The following is a 23499-nucleotide window of genomic DNA, read 5'->3' as shown; positions in this document are numbered from 1 at the left end:
GAGAAGGAGCTGCATGGACGGGTGTGCATGTTGGCCCCTGGTGCAGCGGGGAGGAACAGCGATGAGAGGGGACTGCATGGACGGGGGTGCACGAAGGGCCCCTGGTACAGTGGGGAAACATGAGGATATGGAATTAAGATGCTGCAGGGTTGGACAAAGGAGAACAGGAGGTGAGCAGGATAGCAGAGGAAGGGGGTCTAAGGCCGGATATGTTCATTTATCAGAATTGGGTGGATAAAGATCTGCAAATAGAAGACGGACCAGAAAGGAAAGAGCTGTTGGGTGCTTCTGGATAGGGGTAGTAAGGATTGGTGCCCAGTGAGGATTGGATTATCTTGGAAGGAGACAGGTGGGGGAGGGAGGGGCTCGTCTTTCAGCACGAGGACGTTTCGGCAGTGGTGGCAGCACAAGGCTTGGGAGTTATGAGGAGGGCTTTGGGCCTTGGGGGAGAGAGCAGAGGTTTTTGGAACTCATTCTTTCAGGATGGGGGCAGGCATCAGAGGGTAGCAGGAGGGGAGTATCAGAGAAGGAGGTTAAAAGTCTGGGGCACGGGAGGTTGGGAAAGTACAAGGGGTACATCAGAGAGTTTGGTAAGTAGGTTGGTTAGGATTTTGACAGGTGCAAGGGGAGGGGGCGTTTGGAAGTGGCAAAGATAAACTCACAACAATTTTTTTCTGCAGATGTGACACGGAGGAATGGTGAGTTGCCGCAGATATGGATTTGTGGACATTCAATTGTAAAATGGGCTCGGACAGAGGTGGGGAAAAACTGGATTTTTGGAACACAACTGGGTTGCAGCTACAACATTGCCTTAGTGAGATGGTCAGGGTTAAGGGCGCTTAGGTGGGACCAAATGCTGCCCATGTTAGCGGGACTGAGGGAGCGCCATGGGTTTCTGGAGGGGATAATTGTACACGCAGGGGAGAATGGCTTAGTTAGAGACACGGGAGTATCATTGTTAAGGAAGATGAAAAGGGACCTTAGTTGGTTATGAGAGATATGGCCCAGGTTAAGGTTGGTTTGGACAAAGTTATTGCTGAGGAGAGCTGGGAGGGGTGCGATTAATGAAGGGGCAGTGGAGAGGACAAGGAAGAAGATTAACAGGGAGATGGGGACATTTTGTAGGGCTTTGGGGGTGCTAGTGCTGGAGCATCGGGAGATAATTTATGAGGATTTTTCTGTTTTTCGGGAGGATGGAGTGCATCCCTCGGTATACGGAAACAGTTATTACCTATTGGACGTCGGGTTGTTGGTGGAAGACATAATAAAGAGTTGGAAATAGAGGAAAACATAGGGTAGGAGGGAGTGTGGAAGAAAGAACACCTCAGGGGAGGGTTTTTCTGGTGTCGGGGACATGGCCCTTTGGAGGAGGGGTGGGGGAAGTACAATGGGGTACTAGGGCAGTAAAGGAAGGGGGTGGTGCTGTTTGCACGAACGGGCTTCCCTGGGGGTACATAGAGGGGGAAGAGGTATTGAAGAAGGAGGGGCGTGGCCTCGGGGCGAAGATGGGAGAAAGCGGGAAGGAAGGTTGAGAGGACTTTAAGGAGAGTGAAGGGAGCAGGGGATAGGTAGGGAGGAATCTGAAATTCTTAAATTATTTAATTTTGGGGAATGGAAATTGTTTATTTAATTGTTTGGCAATTTGTTAAAACGGATATGTTAGTCTGTAAGGCCAGAGAGCCAGGCTAGCGTTTCTTTGTGAGCTGTTGCCTGTCACATTAAAGCGACCTTTTCCACTTAAAAGCGAGTCTGGGCATTTTTGTGCAGTAAACCCAAATTAGCCATAGTTGCCGTTTTCGCTGCACAGCTTATGGGGAAGCATGTTGGCAGCAGTAGGGAGAGGACAGGGCGGCGGCAAAACTGACGTCTTTCGTCTTTCGTTGGAGCAATTTGGTGGTGCTGGTTCATAGTGCAGAGCGCGTAATTCTCCGAAAAGTTCTTCTCACCCTCCCCCCCACCCACACCATCCATCTGATACACACCCAGCCCCCTTCTGCGCTGTGAAGTTTATGCCAGTGTGACTGGGTATAAGTGCCTGCGCGCGCCTGTCCCTTTAACTGGAGCCGACGGAGAGGAAGGCTGTGATGCGGTGGGGTGGGTCCATACCCACAATGCAGCGGGGTAACAGAGAGTCGAGAGTCTGTTTGGTGCTGATGCTGAGCGAGGGAGCTGGCCTCGGGCGCTGCACGCAGGGCAAGAGGCTGGCTGCATCGTCGAGTCCAGAGCTGGCCTTTGTGCGGGGCGGGGTCTGAGAGTGGGCACCGTGCTCCTGCTGCTGCTGAATCCGAGCAAGGAGCTAGCCGTGCTGCTGTGCTAAGGGCTGGTCTTTGCTCTGGATGTGAGAGCAGGCGTCTGTCTGCTGCAGAATCTGAAACGGGGGGCTGCTTGTGCTGCTGAGCCTAGAACTCGCCTCTGTACTGGGTCCGGGAGCGGGGACCTGCATGCGCCTGAATCCCAACACGCAGCTGCGAGTGCTTCAAAATAGCGACAGCGGGCGTTCACTTCAGAGGAATCCCTTGTGCTGAGTCCGAAAACGGGAAACTGTATTGCCTCGAGAAGAACGGGGTCGTGCGAGGAGAGCCCTCTGCCGGTGCCGGAGCTGTGCGCTTAGCGCGTTGGTCACGGTACGCTAAGCGGAGCAGAGAGCTGTCCCTGGTGCTGAAGCGGAGCAGAGGGCTGCCTCCAACGCGGAAGCAAAGCAGGGGCCTGTCCCTGGTGCTGAAGCGGAGCCGGGACGTGGCCCAGGGAGCTGGCTTGCAACACTAACGTGCTCTGGTTCTGAACAATGAATTGCCAAAGGTTGGAGCATGGAGATGGCTGGGTTGTCAAAGGGGAATTGATTGAAGATGAGCTGCATCTGTCCCTGGTTCTAAAGCTGAGCTGGAGCTCTGCCTAAAGCAAAGGGTTAGCAACGTGTCCCCCTGTTTATCAAGCCAAACCATCCCAAAACAGACTTGCTGGTCCCTAAGTCGAACTGCAGCAGTGTCTGTCTTTAGTTCTGGAGTTGTCCTGGAGCTCTTGCTGCAGCTGGAGTTTGGATGTCGACCACCTTGTTTCCGAAGCTTAGCTGGGGGGTCTGCCTGCATCTGAAGCTGAGCTGCATCTTCCCCTAGTGTTGAGGTTCATTTGGAGCTCTGCTTGGTTCAGAAGCAGCGGCGAGGTTCTCCCAGGTTGTGGAATGAGAAGCAGCGCACACCGAGTTTGAAACTGCGCCTGAGATTGCATAACTTCTGACGCTGGTCAGGAAGGAGCGCTCCTTGGTCCTGTAGCCGAACCGGAGCTTTACTGGGGTGTGACGCTAAACGGGAACTCTCCCTGGTGCTGACGCCGTGCCGGTGCTGCGTGTCAACGGGGTTGAAGCTGGGCTCGCCTTGGTCCTGACTGGCCTGAGTCAGAGCTGCACTCCTTCTGATGCTGGTCTGGATTTTTCCGTGGTTCCACAGTTGAGTTCTACCTGCCACCAAATCTAGAGCGGAGCCGGCTCATCCTGCTGCTGTGTGGGGCAAGAATACTTATCTGGTCCTGAAGCCCTGTGGCGCTTTCCTTGGGGCTGAACTGAGACTTTCCCTCTTGCTGGAGCTGAGCAGAAATTGACAGCGACTCCACCAGTCCAGGGGAGCTGCAGGGACGCAGATAATGCACAGGGCGCAGCCCCTGGGGACATAAATGCAGACAGGCACTGTCTGCAGCTCCAAGGCCCCCTCTGCCCCCTCGCCCACTTCTCCTCGGGCAGCTCCCCCTCTCGGCCCCTGGCCTTTATGCACAGCACACTGTTCCAGATCATCCAGAGGAAACAGGCTTTTGAGTTCAATAGGCATGGCCGGCCAGTGAAAGGCATGGAGGAGAAGCACCCGGGCCGCGCCCTGAAGGGCGGCCCCGAGGCAGGCAACCGCAGCTCTGCTGCCGGAGGAGGTGGGCACCACCACGCCAACCCCGAGCTCGAGCTGGAGGCCAAGATCCTGCGGGCGGTGGATTTTAAGGCGGAGGGCAACCGCTGCTACAAGGAGAAGAAATTCCGCGAGGCCATCGGGAAGTACCACCGGGCCTTGCTCCAACTGAAGGGGGTGCACACAGAGGACGGGCCTGGGGAGGAGAACCTCCCCAGCAAAGGCAGGGCCAGGCTCACCGAGGCTCAGAAGGGACTGGTGGAGAGCACGGAGATCGAATGCTACGATAGCCTGACCGGTAGGTATTGATTTCAATTCATAATAATATCTTTTAAAAAAACATAATTACTGTAGATTTTGAATCATACAGTTTAATTTTCTACGCCATTCACAAATAGGAAATACTCAACGGCAGGGGGAAAACATCACCAGCATAGCACCAATCCCTTGACTTCTGACACTGGGCGTTAACCGAGTCCAAACGGGGCAAAATGAAAATGTGGCAATATTATTTGGCACATCTTTACCCCTCACGCTATAAACGTGTACGTACAACACTGCCCTCTAAATAATCGGAAACTTGCTCCCCTCTTAAAAAAGCTACGATTATATCATTACATTTTAAAGTAATGCTCCGATGGCCGAGGTCTGCAATCTTTGGCTCTCTAAATGTTTTCGACTACAACTCCCATCAGTTGTAGCCAGCATAGTCAATGGTCCGGAGTCATGTGAGTTGTAGTCCAGAGCCACAGGTTGTAGACCTATGCCCAGTGGGCATTATACAACTTGTGGAATTGCCACAGTGATTACAAAGATTGAATACAATTTACATACTTGCAAAGAAACGAAGATAGCACGAGTTAACCCTTAAATTAAGAACATATATTATAAAGAAAAAAAACTTTAGTCATTACGATTATCACATTTTGGAACAATATTATGGAATAATATTAGCATCCTTCACTAAAAGAAGATGGCCAGCACCCTGATAAAGAGACATAAAAAAAAGAAGCAATAAGAAATGAACTCATTTTACTGACAATTATGTTATGGTTTATATCTGTATACATTAAAAGTTTATAATAAACTATATCATTTAATTAAAAAAACTATTATAAAGAGAAATATTCAAGGTAGTTTGATGAAATAGTGGATCAATCTTATTGTGTAGAACAAAGAAAGGTGAGATTGCTAATTAACGGTTACAACTTTGTACAAACAGTCACGGATAAAAGGGTAAATAACAATTATAAGCAAGACAGAAATGATATAACTATGCACACATTCTCACCCAGAAAGGCACCATTGAAGTTATTTTTGCTATTGAATTCACCACCAGCATAATTTCTTGAGTCTGGCGGCGGTGGCCTCCTGCCGGCATTACTGCTGATCTGTTTACCCTGGACAGTCCCTCAAGACCTTTGACCAAGTACACAAGGCTCCAAACCATGGAGGCGTCAAACAGCGTACACGGTCAGAGAACACATCAAGCGGTAGCGCAAAAGCTCTTCATTGGTGGCCCATCAAAGAAATGGCTGGATGTAAGCCCCGCCCGCTCTGGCCTCAGTCATATCTGGAACAAACCCCTCATTATTTAAGGCATAGGTCAAAACATCACTGCACACCTAGGGCAATGCGATCCCGGTTTCACTGTAACAACGCGCCCACTCTGAATGCAAGGACGGGCCAGCACAGAGACCCCTGTACATCAGCAGCTGAAGCGAAGAGATGGAATGCATAAACAATTCACGAGACAGAAGGAAAAGCATCAGAGAGGCTTCCAGGCCCCAAAGACCAGACATTCTATGAATGTCTCAAGGTAAGAATTAGCTAAGCCTTGGTCACATCTTTTCTGAGGTTCATATGCCTACAGGGAAACACTGATGTGGCCTTTCGCCGACTGTTTCATAATAGAACACTGTAACAACACATAGCATAACATATGGGTACGATAAACGTATAGAATATGATTGATGCTGACATGATTGAACTCATGAAGCCAACATGTAGCATTGCCACTGTAAACGGGGTACCACGGTCCAAACAAATGTGGGGTTTTATTTCATCCACTGTCAGTAGAAAATGCATATCAGGCCGCACACATTTAGCATCACATGTATAGTAGGGATAGGGTTATGTATTATGACTTGAAAACAACCTGATGTAGGCCCCAGACATGTTGTCTCACGGGCTTAGCACTTGTTTTCATGGATAACTATTTAAAAGTTATCTTTTTGTTTGTGCACTTCCGGTCGAAATCGACCAATTACATAAACATCTATATGCATATGTGCATATCGGGAGAAAGGACTGGGAGGTTGGGGATGTGTTTGGGGGCGAGGCTTGGAGAGTCAGGTGGGGACCCCCCATAAAAAAAAACGGGTCAAATGTATGACTTTTAAATAATTGGCTATGAAAAGACGTAGAATTGTTCCAGGACTCATTCTTCACCTCACTGGTGAAGCCCAAGCAGGCTGAAACATGCCTGGGGTGGCGTGGCTTCTATTTCCAGTGCATTGCGGTTGTGGCCTAATAGCTTGTCCTTGATTGATCCTTTTGGAGGAGAGTGCCCAACTCGTTCGCATCTGATTGGTCCCCTTCTGTATTGGTGCAGGTAAGCTAAAAAAATGGAATGTAAAGTCACTTGTGAGAAATCCTAGGGCTCGAAGACTTACATCCACTGTGTACGTATTGTTGCTGCAAATCAAGAAGCAGTGCTGCCTGCATCACTAACAGGGAGTTCTGGCACCCCGGTCTGCTATCAAAACCCAGTGTGACGCGCACATGCTAAAATGCCTTACAAACAGACACACACACACACCCAGCCTAACATTATGAAAGTGTGAGAGTACTGTATAGGGAATAGCGAAGTTGAACAGCACAAAGGTCGGCATAGTGTGATGTTCGAGTTCATGTCTTCCTCATAAATTCAAACAGCACTCTCAGAGATAGGCATGAAGAAGGTTTTCACCAACCTTCAGAATGTAGGGGAGGTTTTGCCGCCCTGATTTCTTCTGGTGCTCCATTCCACAAATGTAGCTGCACGGTGGGTGAACTATTTGCCGTAGACCTGGGCCACTTGTATTTGGATATTAATAGTAAAAAATAGAAGATCGGAACTGCCTGTTGGTAAGACAGACTTGTGGTTAGCCAAAAGCATAGAGATGCCATTGCCCTTGCAAAGGGTGAAGTCATCTAGAATACAATTGGGCATGATTGTAGAGTGATGGGTTTATATCGTGTGACTCGTGCCACAGCACTGGAGTTCACTCCTGGCAGTAATCCGGCAGGACTCTATCGGACAGGGTAGTGCACGCATCGTTTTAGGGGTTACAGACATGTTCTAAGCGGTGGTCAGTCAAAATCGCGAAGAAAAAAAAGTCGAATGACAATAATCTCGAAAAATAAATTCCCTCTTTTTTAATTATATATTTATTTTAGGGTCCGGGAATAAAAAAAATGGGTAAAACAAAAAAACAAAAAAAAAGGGGGTTAGGGGGGAACCCCCCATTTCGAATAAAAAACGTCATAAAATTTTTCGAGATTTTGACATTCGACTTTTTTTCATTCGACCTTTTCACTATAAACCGTGCAATGTACACATGTCAATGTAATGTTTTTTTTGTATAGCGCACAGCTGGCGTTGTTTACACATGTACGTTTTTTACATTGACATATATTGATGACTTACACCTGTTTTTCGAACTATTTGTATGTTGTGTAACTATAAGGCTTTCTTGATGTAGGTTTAAACCAATAAAACCGAGTGTACCTATTGAGATCTAAAGTTTACTTTCCATTGGTAAGCTGAGAAACGCCATGTGCATGCCTACATGTTGTATTGCTGTGTGATTTGCCATTGTTGCCAGGATAGGCCCGGACCAAGCTGAGAAACGCCATGTGCATGCCTACATGTTGTATTGCTGTGTGATGTGTCTTTGTTGCCGGGCTAGGCCCGGACCAAGCTGAGAAACGCCATGTGCATGCCTACATGTTGTACTGCTGTGTGATGGGCCATTGTTGCCGGGATAGGCCCGGAGCAAGCTAATAAACGCCATGTGCATGCCTACGTGTTGTATTGCTGTGTGATTTGCCATTGTTGCCAGGATAGGTCTGGAGCAAGCTGAAACACGCCATGTGCATGCCTACATGTTGTACTGCTGTGTGATGTGCCATTGTTGCCGGGCTAGGCCTGGAGCAAGCTGAGAAACGCCATGTGCATGCCTACACGTTGTACTGCTGTGTGATGTGCCATTGTTGCCTGGCTAGGCCTGGAGCAAGCTGAGAAACGCCATGTGCATGCCTACACGTTGTACTGCTGTGTGATGGGCCATTGTTGCCGGGCTAGGCCTGGACCAAGCTGAGAAACGCCATGTGCATGCCTACACGTTGTACTGCTGTGTGATGTGCCATTGTTGCCAGGATAGGTCTGGAGCAAGCTGAGAAACGCCATGTGCATGCCTACACGTTGTACTGCTGTGTGATGTGCCATTGTTGCCGGGCTAGGCCTGGAGCAAGCTGAGAAACGTCATGTGCATGCCTACACGTTGTACTGCTATGTGATGTGCCATTGTTGCCGGGCTAGGCCTGGACCAAGCTGAGAAACGCCATGTGCATGCCTACACGTTGTACTGCTGTGTGATTTGCCATTGTTGCCAGGATAGGCCCGGACCAAGCTGAGAAACGCCATGTGCATGCCTACACGTTGTACTGCTGTGTGATGTGTCTTTGTTGCCGGGCTAGGCCCGGACCAAGCTGAGAAACGCCATGTGCATGCCTACATGTTGTACTGCTGTGTGATGGGCCATTGTTGCCGGGATAGGCCCGGAGCAAGCTAAGAAACGCCATGTGCATGCCTACGTGTTGTATTGCTGTGTGATTTGCCATTGTTGCCAGGATAGGTCTGGAGCAAGCTGAAACACGCCATGTGCATGCCTACATGTTGTACTGCTGTGTGATGTGCCATTGTTGCCGGGCTAGGCCTGGAGCAAGCTGAGAAACGCCATGTGCATGCCTACACGTTGTACTGCTGTGTGATGTGCCATTGTTGCCGGGCTAGGCCTGGAGCAAGCTGAGAAACGCCATGTGCATGCCTACACGTTGTACTGCTGTGTGATGTGCCATTGTTGCCGGGCTAGGCCTGGACCAAGCTGAGAAACGCCATGTGCATGCCTACACGTTGTACTGCTGTGTGATGTGCCATTGTTGCCGGGATAGGTCTGGAGCAAGCTGAGAAACGCCATGTGCATGCCTACACGTTGTACTGCTGTGTGATGTGCCATTGTTGCCGGGCTAGGCCTGGAGCAAGCTGAGAAACGCCATGTGCATGCCTACACGTTGTACTGCTGTGTGATGTGCCATTGTTGCCGGGCTAGGCCTGGAGCAAGCTGAGAAACGCCATGTGCCTGCCTACACGTTGTACTGCTGTGTGATGTGTCATTGCTGCCGGGATAGGCCTGGAGCAAGCTGAGAAAAGCCATGTGCCTGCCTACATGTTGTACTGCTGTGTGATGTGCCATTGCTGCCGGGATAGGCCTGGACCAAGCTGAGAAACGCCATGTGCATGGCTACATGTTGTATTGCTGTGTGATTTGCCATTGTTGCCGGGCTAGGCCTGGAGCAAGCTTAGAAACGCCATGTGCATGCCTACACGTTGTACTGCTGTGTGATTTGCCATTGTTGCCGGGCTAGGCCTGGGCCAAGCTGAGAAACGCCATATGCATGGCTACACGTTGTATTGCGGTGTGATTTGCCATTGTTGCCAGGATAGGCCTGGAGCAAGCTGAGAAACGCCATGTGCATGCCTACATGTTGTACTGCTGTGTGATGTGCCATTGTTGCCGGGATAGGCCTGGAGCAAGCTGAGAAACACCATTTGCCTGAGTACATGTTGTATTGCTGCGTGATTTGCCATTGCTGCCAGGATAGGCCTGGAGCAGAGGCATTGAACGAAGCCCACTCAGAGCACATACTGATAGTCTGTGCCGACTGCAGCTTTTTATAGGTTTGTCAGGCTCACGGATCAGTTTACCTGTGGGAAAGTTTCCCTTTGATTTTTTCTTTTGACTTTCACTGCTTACAGACCTGCACTATCACCGTGCCAAAAATGAATGTGCACCTTTTCTAGGCAACGTCCTGAGTCATTCCACCTCCGCTCGCACAGCCACTCATGCCTGCACTTTACATCGATTGCTTTGCAGGAGTGTGTAAGCTTCCTACAATCCACAGGCGGCGCAACCATAGACTTAAGCAAAGGCAGGACTCCCATTGTCGTTTCGCAACTGCATCCAAAATAACACAACTGGAGGCCAGAGTTTCCTCAAACTTGCAGTGAAATTTACCAGTGGGCTTTCTCAGCCAATCGCGAGCCACGCATGACTGTTAATCTAGTGCCTAGTTTCTTCTGCCGAAAATATTTCTGTTTCAAATAGCTTTATATCCTGTGACTTTTCTGGCTCAACAAATTCATGAAAAACGCAGCTGGCTGCAATCCTTTGGGGGGTAGGGGTCGCGGGGAGGGCGGAGGGGGAGGACATTACAAAATACTGCTCTGCACTGATTCCAAGTTTTTTAAGCACTGTAAAAAATTACCAAAATTAAAAAGAAATATACACTTAAAACAGGAATCCCTCAAATGCATGTGTCTCCTTATAATGCGATATGTAATTTGTGTTATTATTATTATTAATAATAATAATAATAATAATAATAATAATATGCTATGTTACATGGCTCTTATACTGTGCTAAATCAGCAGGGCAGAATCATGTTAATATATATAGACCGTAATGTCTGGCTCCTCCCGCTTCTAAGAGCTATAGACAGAAGATGTTATTATAGAATGTAATGATGGTACAGAATGTACCAGCCTCGGCAGGTGTAAGGCCTGAGTCGGCCTAGCTAGGATTCTGACCTGCGGCCGCAAGTTGCACACACATGTCAGCGGCAAGTCCCAAGCTCACTCCCTACTACTTTACCAGCCTGTTGTGCCCACTTTCCTGCACCTTCGGCACCCTTTTTCCACTAGACCTGTGGAGCGTAAGCGAGGTCTGCGAGTGAGTGCAGGAAACGCACACAAGCACAGCACGTGCCTTTGCAAAGGTTTGTGAGCACGCGTTGCACGAGAGTGCACTTTGTTTGCATTGCATCTTCTCTGACGTTGGACTTGGAATGCCCACTCACACACTTGGCTTGTAGGGGCGCACAATGTACACATGTTGGGCATCTCATAAATGCACGCGTGTATTTTGGACCCCTAAAGGTAACTCCCACTTCTATTCACTTAAGTGAAACTCACCACATTACACATCCGAATATCATGGAGTTTTGTAACGCTCACCTCTGGTGCACACGTTTGTGTGACAGCTGTGAATCTACGCGATCTGAATTTGTGATAAGAAAGTACTAGTGTTCTTAGAGCATGTCTCCCCAGCCACTGTAGTGCACCCACTCATCCATATTATAGGTCCCGCCCTCCCTCACATTAGCACCATTCATTGTAAGTCCCTTCATCATGAGGTTTCTATGGGCGCGGCCATGCTCTTCGTCTTGACTTTGTTATTTTTGTCTAATTACTGTTTTTCCTTAATTTCTTGACATATCTCAGTTGAATCTTTTGGATTCGGGGTGTGGGGGGACATGTGATTTACCATCTTGCTCTTCACTGAGATCGCCCTGGTGTTATGCACCCCCTATTTGTATGCCCTCTAATGTTGCTATCTTGATGTCCAGGATTCCCTTCAGGGCCTCGGCTCCAAACTTGCAACTTCTTGGCACCTTTGCAGAAACGCATTGATGTAACTAGCTGCCAGAGCGTCATGGGTAGCGCTACGTTACACTGGCTCTGCATTTAGACAGCACGTGCTTATTGGCCAGTGGCTTCTAGCAGGTGCCAAGCTCTCGTTCCTATGCCAAGGCCTTTTGCCACTTTGCAATCAATGATCCAATCCCATTGTGCTTCATGCCAGGGCACACTGTGACCCAGGGATATAAAGAATGTGGGCGTAGGTCGATCTGATGGGCCTAATGTAGAATTGTAGATGCCACTTAGTCCCCAGCTCTGTCTTGCCTCTTAGGTTATAATTGCTTATTCCCCCCTGATCCGTTACTTGCGCCACTGAAGCGTTGATGAAAGCTACCTTCCTGCTACCATCTCCTTCTAATACTTCTAAGCCTGATACCTCAGGACCTCGGATTAAAGAGCAGCGGCAGGCAGACGGCGGCCCTCCAGATATCATGGCTTATGACCCTCGGATGCATCCGCGTTGACTATCCGGACTCAGGCGGATGAGGGTTATGGGCCAAAACCTCTGGCGATCCACGTGTTGCTCCCTCGCCTCTGTCCTAGAGCCTGGCCCCCGCCGGTCGATGCTGACATGCCTTCTCGCATGTCTGCGCTGCAACCTTTAGGACAATGGTTTGATAGCCCCTGCCACTTCTCTCTTCCATGCTTTTTATATGTAAGGCCTTGCAGCTCCCCCCACAACGCCCTTGGTTCAGACCTACCCTGCTACCAGGGTAGCCGTCCTCCGGTCTTTCTGCTGTCTTTTATTAATTATTAAGAGACGTAGAACAGGCCACAATATTCCAGCTAATGCTTCAGGAATGGTTTTTGGGAGAGTAGCAACAGAGCTTTCTTTTTTGCGGCACGGTATTCCCCTTCCTGCCCCTTCCTCGTTTGCCAAACACTCCCTCTGAGTTCTTATTGTTCAATGTCTGTAAGAATGTCATTGGGCCTCATTACGAATGTGGCGGCCACAGAAAGAATGGTGCCGGTAAGGGACCGGCACCCTTCATTCCGGGCTGCCACATTACCAGGTCTGCAGCGGGTCCCGCTCTGGACGCCTGGCCAGACCAGACGTGCAGAGCGGGACCCGCTAGTAGACCAGTGTGCTAACAACGGCCCCGTCATTAACAGGCCCATTGTTAGGATCCTCCCCATTCCCATTGAGCCCTATGGGGGCTCAAATGGGAATGGGGATGTTCTGGGTCTGGGTCCCGAGAATGGGAATTACCGGGCCCACTAAAGTCGGCATGGCCCGGTAATTCCCTATTTTTGGGACCCAGACCGGTACCCGGTTTGGAGGTAGCCATGCCAGTGACAACGGCATGGCTACCTCCAAACTCCTAATGAGGCCCATTGTGTATAGGCGCTATATAAATAAACTATCATATCATATTGCACTGCTTGGAAACTTGTAGGTAGGGCCCTATTGAGGGGAATAGCCCCCATGTGATGTCCCAGTGGCCTTTCTGCTCCCACGCCTCCCGCACGCTGTCTGGACCAGGGCCCCATTGATGTGAATAGCTCCCATTTGATGTTCCAGTGGCCTTTCTGCTCGCTCATCGTTCATCTCCCGCACACTGTCTGGACCAGGGCCCCATTGATGGGAATAGCCCCCATTTGATGTTCCAGTGGCCTTTCTGCTCGCTCATCGCTCTCACTGTCTGGACCAGGGCCATTGAAAGCCCCTCACCAGAGGAGGCTGCAATTGTAAGTGGGAGAACTTGAGGCCCCGAGTCCTGTTGCATAGTCTGCAGGGCTAGACGCAGTGCTTCAGGTGCGGTGCCTGCACTAGTAGCACATCTTTTGTCTGCTCACTAACCCCGACTCTATGCTAGTGGGTCCTGAAACCTGTAAGTCTCCAGATGTTTTAGACAAGACTCACAAGATGGGAGTCCAAAACACCTGAAGAGCCAAAGGTTGTCTGGAAATATTCCTCTCCACGTATCAGACACTCCTAAATACTGCTTCGTGTGGACGGTCCCCTTATTCGACCTGTCCAACCCTGCCCTGTGTCTGCCCCTAGTTATGGGCAACCTTGCCAGAAGCAGGTTCATGGGTCCCTTGAACCTCCTTTGTTTGTAATATTTCCTTTACGAAGAACCGCGATTGGCCATGCCATGGGCTACCGGGCACTGACCTTACACTCTGCAATAGACACTGTATTCGATCCATGGCGACTAATAAGGTCAACTTGCGTTTAGCCCGTGGAATAGAGAAGACCGTCTTCGTAAGCCTTCTGCAGCCTAAATGAAAATGTGTGCCTATCATACTTACTGTCTCATCACGGTAATTGCGTTACCGCCGCATTTAAGGGTCCGTCCAATCTCGGGCTGGCAGCATTTACCTCCAGCTTTAAGCTGGAGGTAAATGCGCCGCAAAAAATGCTGATTTTTGCTGCAATTACCGCAACAGCAGTAATTGCGCTGAAAATTCCCCATTGGGTCCAATGGTAGGAATAGGGAATGGGGAATTACAGTTACCACCCAATCCGTGATCCGGCTACCGCTGGAGGGTTGGGCGGTAACGCAAATACGGTTGGGCGGTATCCTAGTCGTGATACTGCCCAACTCTGCACAAGAGTGCCTTCATAATCTGTACACGAAGAGTTCATGTTTTTCCATGCTTAGGCGAACTACCAAACCGAAAAACAAGCTCCTTATTATCCTTGAAACTGACATTGATTTTTCTCTCAGCTTCTCCTACCTTTTCACCCCTTAGTTTACAGCAGTTTTTTGCTGCTGCCAAATCAGCTTGGATTGTTGAACTGGTTGCAAAGTTCCCAAGAGGTTTGAGAAGTTAGGCCTGGTTGAAGTCGTCGGGATGTGTACGGTCCAAGTTTGGATCGGCCCAGTTCACTCGTGGTTATGCGCTCCAGTAACCAGCAGTGTCACCCTGGGTACCAAAGTGGTGTTGATATTCAGAACGCAGTTCTATAGACAGCATACGTGTCCCTCCTATAGCGCAGGCTCTGTAAAGGTTCTGGCGCGTTTCCTTCCTCTTCCTAATCCTGCATTTTTGCAGGCTTGTTTTTGCTTCCAGCTTTCACAATGCATTTCAAATCAGTGATAAACAACTGTTAGTGATTAAATTGTAATGCATGTTGAAGCCCCTGTGATTACTTAGTTACAGTATAAGGTTAGCACACTTCGTTCATGTGTTTTAAGTTTGTAGTGCACTTTAGTCCTTTATTTCGATTACACATTTTGCAGCTTCCAATCATTGTCGGGGTAGTGACCACACTTGGGAAATATTGATAAAGCTGACAAGTGTTGGCATAGCCGAAAGATGTGACTTTTGGGTAGGCATTACATGGGCATATCCAGCCATTGTCCTCCGGTCACCCATGGTGTACACTTGGGCAGCGCACGCCTCGGTTTTGTGAAAGCACTCCTTTTGCTGGCAGCTTGATGCCAAAGAGGGGAAAGCAGGGAGGCTTTGCCTCTCTCCTGCTCTTTCACCGGGAGAGGGGCATATCATCCATGCCCCTCGCCTCCTGCAGGATGCCCTCCTGAGTATGCATTTGCGCCAGACTGCTTCACATATATAAAAAGATACAGACAGCATGGAATCCATGAACATGACTTCTGTTAGCAACTGGTGCCACCTATCGCCAGTTTTTTTCTCTTTTCACACTCAAATTCTTGAGCCAATATTCTGCCAGCTTGGCATTTTTGTCTGGGTAGGGCCTTGCACCAACCCTTGGCTTGTATTTCAGATGTTCTCATTTCTGTTTGGTTTTCCATGTGCCCCCCAATGACAGACTTACGGTGCTTGTCAAGGGCTTGAAAGTTCAAATGAGCTGAGTTTGCATGAAGCCTGATTCGCAAAGATGTGCACTGGAGCGACTCAGGAGATGAGCGCGAGTGAACCTTTGTGGATCGCGTTTTCATGTGAGCCTCTCATCCATGCCGCAGGCATCTCCAGATCTGCTACAGTGTTAGGCTTTGCGACTCGGGTGCAAGGCGCTGCATATCTGAAACTCTCGCCGGCATTGCCTGACTGTCTCCAGTGGAAATCCCTGTGCATCAGGTCACAGTCGCTTCTATGCTTCCATGGCCCACAGAGAACTGGACAGGCCCCGAAGGACCTTTATTGGGTTGGACATCTCTGGATGTATGAAAACTCTTACATCCTTTAAAAATTCACTTATTCAGGATGCCGCCGCCCCCCATACCCCACCCCAGTTCCTTTTCTATGAGCTTTATGATATACCGGCGAAAGTTTTGGGAATTCCTCGTGAACGTTTATGTGACAGGTCAGAATTATTTATATGCTAACTGTGGCAGTGCAGTGTGGCCCCTGTGGAAGTCCTCCCTTGCCCACACATCCATCCTTCTGGAACCCCCATCTCTGAGTCGATGCGGGGGGCCAACGTTATAGGAACATGAGGCTCCTCCCAGTCAGGCCTCCAAGGGGACCCCTGACTGGTGACTCAACCAGTATTTGAGTTATCATGTTACATGACATCCCACGCCCATACTGCTGGGCTGTGTGAGTCCATGATGGTGTTGGTGAATACACGTGGCCAGGAATGAAAGGCTTTGGGCATAAGCCTAATCACACGTTTCTTGTAAACGGCTTGGCTGGGGCAGCATGCTGCCTCTGTTGATGGACACGCCTCAGCAACTGGGGGTGAATGCACTGTCTATAATTTTACAGGAATGACTGCTGGAAAGATGGCAGCTTCACCTGGACACCTCTGGGAATTGGTTTCCAGGTTCCTTGGAACTTGGAGATTTGATCTCAGTGGAGCGTTTTTTTTTCCACTTGGCCTGTTGTAATTAGCCCCGCCCAGTTATATGTGGCATGTGTGACAGCATGCGGCATGCGTGCCAGATCAACCTGGAGGGAGGGGGTGTCCAGCACGGCTGGAATGTGCGCGGAGTGAGTGGAAGATGTGGGGTGGAGCAAGAGCAATCCGTGGAACAATATCCTGATGGGGGTCTCCCCATGGTTTGCTAATGGTTCACTTTGAAAGAATCCCATTCACACCTTCCATGGCCTGGTCTATTATTCAGCGACAGCAGGTTCGGTAGGCGGAGACACCTTTACTCAGTGGAAATGCTACTCCTGAGCAAGGGTGAATGAAGCCTATCGATTGTGGTGTGTGTTTAAAAATGGCCAGGCGCTGACAAATCCGTTCAGTGCCGAAGATGGAAACACAAAGCGCAGCGCGGAACCTACTCTCTCGCCGCGCCAGGGGCGTTGCTAGGGGGGGCTAAGGGGGCTATAGCCCCTGATCTTTTGGTTGTAGCCCCGGATAGAATCTCAGGAGCTACAGCCAAAAGACTAGCTAGCCCCCAGTCCCAACAGTTCCAACATCAGCATAGCCCCGGGTCTTTTCCAGACCTAGCAACTCCCCCGCGCCGCTCCTCTGTAGAAATACAGGCCCCGGCCTGTCAAAAGAACTGAGCATGGCATGGAACGCGCTGGAGCTCTCCCACGGGTTATGTTGCTTCTGCACGATCTCTGGCCACCTATGGCATCGGATCTGCGGAAACATGAGGACTTTGAGCCAATACCAGAATTCAGTTGTGTAGGAATATACAAAACGCAGGTTCAAATAAATTAGGACAAGAAAGAGGGGCACACACATAAACACACACGCGCGCGCGAGTGTTATTAAGATTTCTCAAGATAACCACGCTGTTCAAGTGACTGAGTGTTTAGCTTTCCAATTCCAAAACAAGGCCCACTGCCCACAGAGATTTGAACCATATCATAGTCCAGTCATGACACGACATTATAGCTAAGCCTGGCACATGGCGCTGTGGGGGTGCCGTGCTGCACCACACAATTAAGACTTATATGAAGGTGGAATTGACGCTCCATATGGATTCCCTTGTGCAGTATTGTTATATCTGTGAGCCAGTCTCCAATGTATGTGTCAAATGCCATTTGTGTTTCCACTCCAGCAAATGCTATAAATATTGAAGCGCTCGAGACCACTTGACCTGCAGTGAAGTCATCCGGATGTGGAACCCTGTACCGTCATTGACAATCTGTGTACCTGTTTAAGTTGCAGGACCACAGAGCCTTCCATGGTGCAAGGCAACTTCTCAACTGCATATGCACCCTCAACTAGCAAATGACATAGAAAACCCAGCCAGTAGCCTGCAACAGCGCGCATTGCCCCGCGCAGCTCTACGCTGCCAGTGGACCACAGTCAAGGGATATCCCTCCATGACGGTGTGAAATGGACCATTCAACGTCTTCTTGATGCCCGCGTAAACCAAATCCGCAACTGTTGAAACACACAAGTCTGCAATTCATGTACGAGGTGTCATTTGTTGTTGAATGCCGCAGCCGTACCATAGTCCTCTGGAAATCATAGATCAGTGCAAGCCTGAACTCCAAGAATCCGCAGCGATTTGAGCAGTACCAATGGCATAGGGTGCACAACAATTGACCCAGAATTGTGGCATTGTGTGCAGTGTTAGCATGCGGGAGGTATGATAATCCACTTGTCTTGGGAGGATAGCCCAGGGGCCATGTGCTTGCCTTGGAAGCAAGACAACATGCAGCAACACGGGTTCAATCCCCGGGTCCGCGCTTCGAAACGTCTGGGTATTAAGTGTGCATTATAAATAACCAATCATATCACTTCAGTGGAGTGGTAGGATGTTTTTGAAGATAATGGAGCTTTCATAATATTGCCAGTGTATTATCTATACACAAAGGCAAATCTCGTGCTCTTGCTGGTCTCGGCAACGCAAAACAGAACTCCTTATAAATGACCCTCAGCCGGACCAGATAACCTTCAGCAGGGAACTTGGAAGTCATGCTCCACCGAGATGGAGAACCCAGCCCGCAGCCCAGATCCAGGGTGTACGATACCACCAACATGGCCGACTAGAAATAGAGGATCTTGCATGACCTCAGAGCATTTGCTCAATAGCTGATCTTTGGTGGATGGTCAAATACATCTGATAGAAATGTCAATTTCAGCTGAGGTTTATGGGACAGGTGGCAGGGCTGTAGCGCAAGCGTTTGCCGCAGATTTGGAGTGCTCTAATAGACTTTAGGTCGCACTGTCAAGCAGTAAAACCCAGGAATTCCAAATGGTCCAGAATGCAGGGCGGCTGTATTGGGGCATTGCATCGCGTTACTGGCTTGCAGCTGAGTAGCGAGCACCCTCCAAGGTCCTAACCCCACGCTTAACATCGATTCCAGCAAGTCAATTAGGAAATCAGGCCACTGCGAGCTTGTTCATTTGATTAACAAAAGAGTATGTGCCAAAAGTAAGCTGCCAATCAAGAAGATCCAGGATAAGTGTTTTAAAGAGCGTCCAACATCCGCAAAAAGGTACATTCCTCAGTCGATAATCCATTCAGACAAGAACTTTATGACCCTGATATGTGGCATGAACATTTTGCAGTAGAGGTTAGTCCCATAAGAAAGCAGCAATGAAGGTTGTCCATGCTTACAGTGCAGGGTAGTCTTGATTCTATTAAAGACACACAGGCGAGCATTATGCTTAACTTCCTTTCATCTGCAACTCACAGCATTTCACATCTTTAAACTTTGAACTGAACATTTTTGTTTTTCTTTGTTTCGTCAATCAAATCAAACGAAAAGGAAAAAGGTTCAAGAGTTTTGATAAATTATAAATCCCAACAAGTTTCTAGTCCATTGTAGTCCAGAAACAATCTGTGTTCACTTGTCAGAGCCCAGGACCCTCTATATGATGCTTCCTGTCTGGGTCCCGTCCTCTTTCTTTTGCCAGTGAACCTCAGCCCGTATTCCGTAACTCAACAACTTTCAAACCTAAAACACTTCCGTGTACTGCCAGTTCCATCTTTCCTCTTTGGGAGGGCAACAGGCCTGCAAAGAATCTGTAGCGCCGTAGGCTGATCTTGAAGTAGTCTAGCTCGCCAGGCCTTTATCTCCTCACACCTTAAGTCATCTTCTGTTCGTCTTCTATGAAACAAGGAGAACGAAACTGTGAGGGTGGGAATACGCCTGTGTGCTCCATAAAGTAGCACATAATCTTCAATCATAAATTCTTCCTGCGTATTATGGGCGGGATATAATGCTTGCCTCTGTGTCTTTAATAGAATCAAGACTACTCTGTGCTGTAAGCAGGGACAATCTTCATTCTATGTCAAGACAGGAGGCAAGCATTATGCTTGTTCAAAGCTATCCATCACAGCATTAGCCATCTGAGAGACGTGTTTAAAGTAAAACGTTTTGAAGGTAGATTCTGTAGACCAGTCGGCTGACTTCATAATGTCCTGTAGTGACAACCCTGCTGCAAACTTTCTAGAAGCCATTGCCCCTCTTGCAGAATGTGCACCAAATTTAGATAGATCTACACCTGCCCAATGCATAACTTCTCTGACCCACCTGGCTATTGTGGCAGTAGCCACTGCATGGTATGGTTTACGATGCGCTATGAGAAGCTGGGACACTCCCCGTGGTTTAATACTGGCTGTAGACGTCTCGTAATCTTTGATACATTGACCTACACATAGTTTTGTTTTCTCTGGGATGTAGGGTTAAGAAATCACACTTGAATAACATGTTGTCCTCTTAGCAATACTGAAAGCTACACCCTCTGGGTAGAAAACTTTCCTATCCACTTCTAGAGCTTAAACATCCGATACTCTCCTACAGGCAACTAGTCAAAGCAGCATCGCTAGCTTTCCTGACAGATGGGATAGAGGTAGGCTGCTGTTGTCCGGCCAGATGAGAAATAGCTGAAAACATCTTTTACGTCCCACAGAACTGAGCAATTCGGTTTGGGGGGCTTACGTAATCTAACTCCTTTAAGCAGGCGTACTACTGGTAGATGCTCTCCAGAGGGCTTGCCCTCCACTTTGTCGTGTCCTGCTGATATTGCTGATCTGTAAACTCTGAGAGTGTTCTGTAAGCACACCCATCGTGGAGCCGATGGGCTAGGAAATTGAGCATCTGTACCACAGGTGTCAAAACGGGATGAACACCTTTTTCTCTGCACCAAATGGGCCAGCGGTGCCATGCAGCGCCATAGCTCTGAAGGGTGGAAGGCTACCAGGAATCTCTAATGAAGTTGGAAGCGAGCTGCGAAATGCCTGGCAATTCCCATCTCTTCCTGAAACCCTGCACGCTATCAGGTGCAGACTTCCCTCCTCGATCAGCAGTTGTGTTTGGCTGTTCGGGCTGATCAGAAGGTCCTGGCTGAGAGGGATCACCCTTGAAAAATCCAAAAAAAGTTCCATCACTACTGGAAGCCAGGCTTGGGACTTCCAAAACAGGACTATTATCACTAACTCTGCTACTTCCCTCTGGACCTTTGCTAAGAGTCTTGTGAGCATGATGAATGGTGGGAAGGCATAATGGACTGCTCCGGTCCACTGATGTAGGAAATCGTATGTCCCCGCTGCTCCGGGATCTATCCTCCAACGAACGTATCTGGGAGTGCGAGCGTTTAATCTGGACACAAAAATATTGATGTCTAATGGACCCCAAATTCTTTGTAATTGAGCAAATATTCTCGGTTGTAGCCTCCAATTCCTGGAATCTACAAGATATCGAGAATTCCAGTCTGCTACTACTTTCTGCTCCCCAGGCAAATATTCTGCAGTCACCGCTATGTGGCGTTGGAGGCAGTGGTGCCAGAAGTCCTTGGCTAGCACAGCTGACATCTTTGGTCTGGTCCCCCTTAGCCTATTTATGTACTGAACAGCCGATATGGTGTCCATCTTGAGCAGAATAAAACAATTGCCTTGTCTTTGGTAAAGCGCGCACTGCGAAAGATCCTGGTAGGAGTTCCAGACAATTTATGTGCAATTGTAGTTCTTCTACGGACGATTTTCCTCCTGTCTATAGTTCTCCGCACCTGGCTCCACAGCCAGCTCTGCTTGCGTCGGATTCTATCACTAGATCTGAGGTGTTGCTGAAAATTGCTCGGCTATTTCAAGCTTCCATGTTGTGGAGCCACCACTGAAGCTCTGTCAGAGCTTCCTGATCTAAAGTCACTATTTGATGCTATCCTAAGCCTCCCTGAAGGTGTCTGATTTTGTGTCTCTGAAGAGCTCTGTAGTGTAGGGGCCCTAGAAAGATCGCTTGTATCAACGCTTCTAGGAGACCCACTATCCTGGCTAGATTGGGAAGCAAAATATTCTTCTTCGCTATGACTGATCTGAGCTCCTTCTTGATGGCTTTGATTTTGTGAGAAAGAAGCTTGAGAGAGGCTTTTTTGGAGTCTATTACGAATCCTAGGAATTCTATTCTCTGGGTGTGCTGTAATACTGAGTTCTCTGTGTTTATGAGGAAACCAAGGGAGGACACTAGGGCACAGTTCCAGCTCAGTTGCTCCTGAAAAGTGACTCTGTTCTGAGCTAGAATTAGAATATCGTCCATGTAGACAATGATCCTGATTCCCCTCTCTCTTATGGCTGCTGCTACGGGCCTCATGATCTTGGTGAAGGCCCAGGGAGCTGACGTCAGTCCAAATGGGAGAGATTTGAAGTGCCAGATCTCTTTGTTCCAGCAAAACCAGAGATATCTCTGGTGAACTATCGCTATTGGAATAGTGAAGTAGGCGTCTTTGAGATCTAAGCACGCTAATCAGTCTTCCGATCGGAGATGAATCCCTTCCATCCTGAAATGTCTGTACGTTAACCACTCGTTCAGACACTTTAGATTTATCACTGGTCTTATCTTCTCCTTCCTGTGAACTAGAAACATATCGCTGATAAAACTTGGACCTTCCTGTGTATCGCGCTCTATTGTGTTCTTGCTGGCTAGCTTGCGCAATTCCTCCTGCAGCAGTGCTAATTCCTCTTGCAGCATATGTGCCGGTTGGGATTTTGACTTCCGGACAGGGTCGCCTGTGAATTCCAAGTATAGGCCTGCTACTGCTTGTAATACCCAGGCATCGCTGGACAGCTCTCGCCATTTGCGCAAGAATGAAAGGGTCCTCCCTCCACTCTTGGGATGCCTGCGCCTTGTACACTCACCGCCTGTTGTGCTCTGTTGTCTGTAGGCACCTCTTCCTCTGCGCCCTCTGGGGAACCGTGCTCTGGTCGGAAAGAATGTGTCTTGCTGTCCACTTTCTTAGTATTCTGCTCTTATCCGGAAGCAAACTTCTTTAACTAATGGCTTTCTGATGTGCTGGGCCATGTAGAGAGTCACTCTGGACGATGGCAACCATTCAGTGGATTTGGGATGACGAATGGCCTCTGGTTCGAACATGTCGCCCGTATTATCGTCCTCTAGCCCAGGGTCTTCCAGTGCTGGGTCGTTGTCGTGGAGCACTTTGAGGAGTTCATCTTCCTCTACTTCTTCTTCATCAGGCGAATATCCGCCGTCTTCTTCCCAAAGATTAGCCGCTCCTGGGGTATGGGGTCTTAGGTGCGGCACTGTCGACTTCAGCAAAAAGTATTGTTTGAGCCTGCTGACAGGGTCGACCACCTCTCGGGGTACTGAGTTAGACCCTTCTTTTTGGCTCGGAGGGGGTGGAAGAGTGAGGCCTCTTGCAAGCTTTTTTACTCCACTCTTGGTCAAACCCAGTAGAAGGGTGTTTGGCTGATTTTCCTTCTCCAGGGCTATCTGCCCGTATTTTCCCGCGAGCCCCTTTGCTTTGAGTGGCTAGGATAGCCTCTAGGACCCCAAGGCGTTCTGCGAGTGGCTGGACACTTTGTGACACAGCTACTGTGAGGGAGTCTCTCAGGACTCTCTTGATGCTGAGTGAGAGATCCTTGTCTTCCTCTGTGGATGGCTCTACCCACTCCTCCTCACTCCATTCCGGGGAGGTGCTTACCGAAGCCATAGTGCACTTGTTTTAACTGGGATGCCTGTAATGCTTAGACTGCAGCAAGCTGATGGACCATCAGTGAGTGG

At 49.0% G+C, this 23499-nt stretch overlaps 1 protein-coding gene across 1 annotated transcript in view; it reads left to right on the top strand.

The window, feature by feature from the left end:
• The first annotated feature begins 2097 nt into the window (after positions 1-2097).
• The window catches only part of TTC9B (tetratricopeptide repeat domain 9B), a 230729-nt gene continuing 209327 nt past the window's right edge, over positions 2098-23499 (top strand). Inside the window, exon 1 of the mRNA XM_069644478.1 lies at positions 2098-4185. Coding sequence (XP_069500579.1) covers positions 3759-4185 — 427 coding nt within the window. The 5' untranslated portion in view covers positions 2098-3758. The remainder of the gene's footprint in view (positions 4186-23499) is intronic.

The sequence above is a fragment of the Ambystoma mexicanum genome, chromosome 2p (assembly GCF_040938575.1).
Source record: "Ambystoma mexicanum isolate Mex_15411 chromosome 2p, UKY_AmexF1_1, whole genome shotgun sequence".
NCBI classification, from domain to species: Eukaryota; Metazoa; Chordata; class Amphibia; order Caudata; family Ambystomatidae; genus Ambystoma; species Ambystoma mexicanum.
The sequence above is the reverse complement of the archived record's forward strand: the minus strand, read 5'-3'. Positions and strand labels throughout refer to the sequence as shown.